The sequence below is a fragment of the Mchenga conophoros genome, linkage group LG3 (assembly GCF_057382185.1).
Source record: "Mchenga conophoros isolate Kocher_MC1m ecotype Shallow Benthic linkage group LG3, M_conophoros_male_GT1.1, whole genome shotgun sequence".
Taxonomy (NCBI): domain Eukaryota; kingdom Metazoa; phylum Chordata; class Actinopteri; order Cichliformes; family Cichlidae; genus Mchenga; species Mchenga conophoros.
Window position 1 is genome coordinate 22,382,376 of NC_140528.1, and position 4,830 is coordinate 22,387,205.

At 41.2% G+C, this 4,830-nt stretch overlaps 1 protein-coding gene across 1 annotated transcript; it reads right to left on the reverse strand.

Moving 5' to 3' along the window:
* Positions 1-1,423: 1,423 nt before the first annotated feature.
* On the reverse strand, positions 1,424-3,452 carry LOC146577702 (E3 SUMO-protein ligase ZBED1-like). The gene is made up of 2 exons (XM_085268340.1): positions 2,257-3,452; positions 1,424-2,093 (listed from the first exon to the last, which is right to left on the reverse strand). Exons 1-2 carry the CDS (start codon positions 3,321-3,323, stop codon positions 1,424-1,426), a joined length of 1,737 nt encoding a protein of 578 aa, XP_085124466.1. The 5' UTR covers positions 3,324-3,452.
* Positions 3,453-4,830: the final 1,378 nt, after the last annotated feature.

Below are 4,830 nucleotides of genomic sequence, written 5' to 3' on the forward strand. Positions count from 1 at the left end.
TTAGTTAGCGTATTGTCTGTCTTGTCTTAATGTTGGTTTAAAATGGAGCACTGTAACAAAAAATAATTTCCCCCAGGGATCAATAAAGTATTCTGATTCTGATTCTGATTCTGATTAAAGTGTTGAATTGATCTGAGTATGTCATCTGTTCAAAGCCTCTCCCAGTCAGTGCTGTTCTCTATGCCTGTCTTACTCTACATGATGTTATTAGCACAAACACTTTAAAGGTGATAATTAGGTCTACAACAATAACACAGACTGCAATGTAGTTAAGCGTCTTACAGTTAGTTTTGAATGAATGAACTTAAAAAACAACACAAGCAAAGATCTGTCTCCTCCTGTTTTTTGTGTCACATAAGAAAGAAGCATCAATATCTGATGAGAAGACTTATTAATTTGGCCTTTCACGTGGTCTTACTCAGGTGATGCGAAGTGAAATATGCATCCTTTTTATGGTAATGTGCTGGAAAATGTTGAAAATGGACATTAAACGTGCTCACAAAGTGCTTGAATTTGACCCTGAAAGGTGTATGAAGCCAGAAAAAGTCACACTTGGAGTAAAAACCTCTCATAGCAAGTTAATCATATTCAATTGATTTGATGCTTTCAGCACAAAATTTAGCCACACAGTCAGGACAGCGTCTGATTTACCTTCATCGGTAAACGTGTTTATGCAGTACATAGTAACAGTGTGGCTGAGTCCTCTGGTTCAAATCAGTTCCAGTACATTTGGAGATGTAAGTCTTAACCTTTCACATGCATCGGGAAGGAAAAAACATTTAATCTTCACAGTACTGCCGAAGTGCAGCGATACATTGTGAAGTGCACATTTCCATTTCTCATACAGTACCGAGCAAAAGTCTTGAACCACCCCCTTATTTTTTCGTGTTTTGCCAGGTCAGTCTGTGTTAACGGTGTTATTAACTGCATTCTTCAACTAAAGAAGTGAGAACAAATGATGTGGGCTTTTGTTTTTTTGCAATAGGCTGCAAGTAAATGTGTAAAGATTAGTGCTGTCAATAGATTAAAAAAAATTAACTAACTAATCTCACAATTTTCTGTTATTAATTGAGATTTATCTCAATTACTTTATTAATAGCCTGCCTCCAATTACATTTTTTTGTTCTTTATATTTTAAGATTGTAACAGACATTTATGCAACACAATGAAGTAAATGCAGAATAAACACAAAGAATGTATGCTGAAATTCAAAGAAAATTTTAATAGTTTTCATCAATCTTTAACACAGTGAAAACTTACAAAAAAGCTTTAAGGCCATCAACAGTGACTGAACCCAGGCCTACAGGTTAAAGTGAATATCATAACAATAAAGGGTGCACAAAACTCAGTATTTAAAACACAAAAAGACACGGCTGAAAACCCAGAATGTTGAACATTTTTCACTTCAAAGGAGCAATCTGGCTTAGTCCTTCTTTGCTCTCAGCCAGTTACTGAGGCAGACTATTCTGTTTACATTGTCTGATGACAAAGAAGCACGCTTCTTTTGAATGATGTGACCTGAGAGTGAGAATAATCTCTCACAAGGCACTGTGGTTGCAGGGGTTGACAGGTACTTGCGTGCAATAGGTGCCAGCCTGGCATGTGCTCCTTCTCTCTTTAACCACCACTGTAGTGGACACTTTCCTATGTCAATTTTGGGCTCTGCTTTGTACAGATTCAGACAGCAGTCTATAGCATCTTCCTCTGTATCTGAATCAGGAGAACCCAGCAAGCAGATGGACATCTTGCTCTTCTTTGGTGAGGGTTCCTCTGTTGTCTGAGCAGATGGTTGGTGTGCATCCGTCTCTGACATCAGAAGGTCATGTACTGATGCCCACACCTCTCTTCTTTCATCTTTGGAAAGGCATTTAAGGTCTTTAAACCTGGGATCAAGGGCAGTAGCGATCTTCAGCCATGTGAGATTGCTGCTGTCCCTCCGCTGAGCTAGGTCTGTGGTAAAAATCTTCTTAAACCTCAAAACGTAAACTGGGTTATCATCTGAGGGCTCCATAATCCTGAACAAATGACACAAGGCTGGCAACACCATGGAACAAGAGACATACCGCTCTCCCCCCAGCAGTTCGGTAACATATCTGCAATAGAAAGATCAAGTCTGTATTTTTCTATTAATCACACAGAGACAAACATAAATACAACATATGAAAATACACAGAGAGGTGGAGGTGGAGAACATACTTGAAAACAAAGCTAGAATGCAAAGATAGACACACAATCATGAGAAAGAAAATGATTTACCTGCAAGGTTCCAGTAGTTCCTCCAGCTTGTGCAGTCTGTCAAGCTCCTGGTCAGTCAACATGGTCACCTTGCTGTTTTGTTGAGTCAGGATGGTGGTCAGCCCAAATTTGTTTCTCTGGATCCGCTTGATCATCTCTAGGGTGGAGTTCCATCTTGTTGGAACGTCCTGAACAAGCGGTTCTGTTTGATGTCCATGTGCAGCTTGCTGTGCCTTTAATTCCTGAGCGTTTGCTGGACTATGCTTAAAATGTCCAACAATCTTGCGACATTTGGCCAGAGCCCTTTCAAATGCGCTGTCATTAAGAGAAACTGTGACCGTTCTTTGCAGAATGTGGGCCATGCAGGGCATGTGTTCAAATGGAAGTAGTCTGGCGGCTGCAACCATGTTACGAGCACTGTCGGTCCCAAGCGTGGTTACCTTGTCCTTGATTTTCCATTCGTTTGGAACATTCAGAAAATGGTCAGCACACGCCTCAGCATAGTGTCTCTCTTCAGTTTTACTCACTGTTAGTGCAAACGATTGCATAGTCCAGTCGTTATCAATAAAATGCGCCATGACCCCCAAGTAATTATCGTTGTTCACCGAAGTCCAGTGGTCTCCGGTGAGAGCAACATTCCTTATTTGCACAAGCTTGCTGGACTGCTGAGCCCTCTGGTCCCCATACAAAGTGTGCAGTCTCGACACAATGGTTCCTCTCGAGGGCAGATTGTAACACTCATCTCCTGATGCAGCACGAATGACTTCTCTCAGTCCATCATCTTCTACTATGCTAACTGGTCGGCAGTTTTTAGCTATCCAAACAACCAAGGAATTGGTTAATTTTTCTCTCACATTTTTTGTTATTCGTCCACAAGCACCATACTCCTGAAGCGTAGACTGGCGAGGTCCCGTAGAGGTGGATTCAATTGGGTGTTTTGCTCTCAGGTGATACGCCAGTGATGAACTGCTTCTGTGGTACTTGAATTCAGCTTTGCAAATTGTGCATCTTACTCTCGTTTTGTCCAACAAGCCATCAGGCAACTTCTTAAAGAGAAACTTTCCACCCAAAAGTCCGCCCTCGTCCATGCTTGCGTGTGTTAGCTAGTGTTAGCTAGATAGTAGCATGGTGTCACTTCTTCTTCTTCTAATCATTTCTGTCAGGCCAAACGCCAGCATAGCACACTGTTGCCCCCTCCTCCAGAGGTGCTCATGAATTTAAAGGTCTTAGATTACAGGAAATTAATTAAAAAAAAATCAGCGTTAAATTTTTTTAATGCATTAAACATTTCGCGTTGATCTTAACAATTAACGCAATAATTTTGACAGCACTAGTAAAGATACAATTTAAAATTGGTTCTTTGTTAAGTTTTCTGGTCCTTTCCATGACTTAGGTGTCTGTTTATGTTTGAATGTTTCAGAGATTAGTGTGAAGGGTCTTAACAGAAACACTTTAAAAAGCCTGGAGAGCTATTCCTTAATACCACTTTAAAGATTACAGGGAAGTCCGGATCCCTGGAAGCAAATGAGGGATGGCTCAAGACTTTTGCACAGTGCTGTACATGTCATGTTCCCTGTTTTATAGCTCAGCTCAAACTGACACGTTCTCACTAACTGCTTCTCATTTTCTCCACAGTAAACTTTGACCACTTCCAGATACTGCGGGCCATCGGGAAAGGAAGCTTTGGAAAGGTAATGCAGCCTCCATTTTTCACGCCACTTGTATATTGTTTGCCCTTAATTACCCACCACGGTCGTCATCTCTAAAGAATCAGTGGAAGCGAAGCGAAATGTGCTGGGATTACACTTTAGTTCTCGTGTGCTGCTGTTATTTAATAACAGTTATAAATGCAGCTTATGTAATTATTTCTATAAAGTCAGTTAGAGGTGAGCCGATTTCTATTTCATCTCACTCAATCTAGGTGGGAATTTTGACCCCACATCTCAATTTAATTACACAGCACATTGAATGTCTGGATGAGACTTCAGTAATGAATTCAGGACTGTGTGTGTGTGTGTGTGTGTGTGTGAGATACACAATTGGGGCTGCAGAGATTGGAATAGTTTACCTTCATTTTAAATATCACTGCCCTGTGCACATTGTCGGCTTTAAAATTCAAACTTAAAGAGTTTGTAAGTAAACTGGCTGAGATGAGACAGACGATGCACCGGGTCCTCGTCTGAGTGCTGGCTTTCAGTTGTGCTGTCTCTGTTGCCCAGCCATGCACACACAGACACTGTGCTACACTTACACAGTGAGACAGATGCTCACAGAGACGTCCAGATACATTTTGTCCTTGCTGGAGGTCATCTTGTGTTTTTTGGCCCACTGTGGCCTCACACCGAGCTCCTGCTGTTTTTTGAACACTTTAACAGCACCAGTCTTTAGCTTCCTGTTGAACACACAGTGGGGGGGTGCAGGAGGTAATAAATCAAGTTTGATTATCCTAATTTATAGCTGTCTTTATGTTAAGGATTAAAATAAAATTCACAAGAGGAAGGTGTTGGTGTGTGTAGTTGGGAAGAGAAGGGCGAAGCTAGAATGAAGCACAAACAGAGGGAGGTGTTTGCCTCTCGCTGTAGCGCTGTGAAACAC

Bases quoted from the DNA above. Each gene is read 5' to 3' on its own strand.
- LOC146577702 (XM_085268340.1), bottom strand. From the start codon at position 3,323: ATGGACGAGGGCGGACTTTTGGGTGGAAAGTTTCTCTTTAAGAAGTTG. The intron at 2,094-2,256 runs GTAAATCATTTT...TTTCTATTGCAG, and splicing joins GAACTACTGGAACCTTGCAG to ATATGTTACCGAACTGCTGG.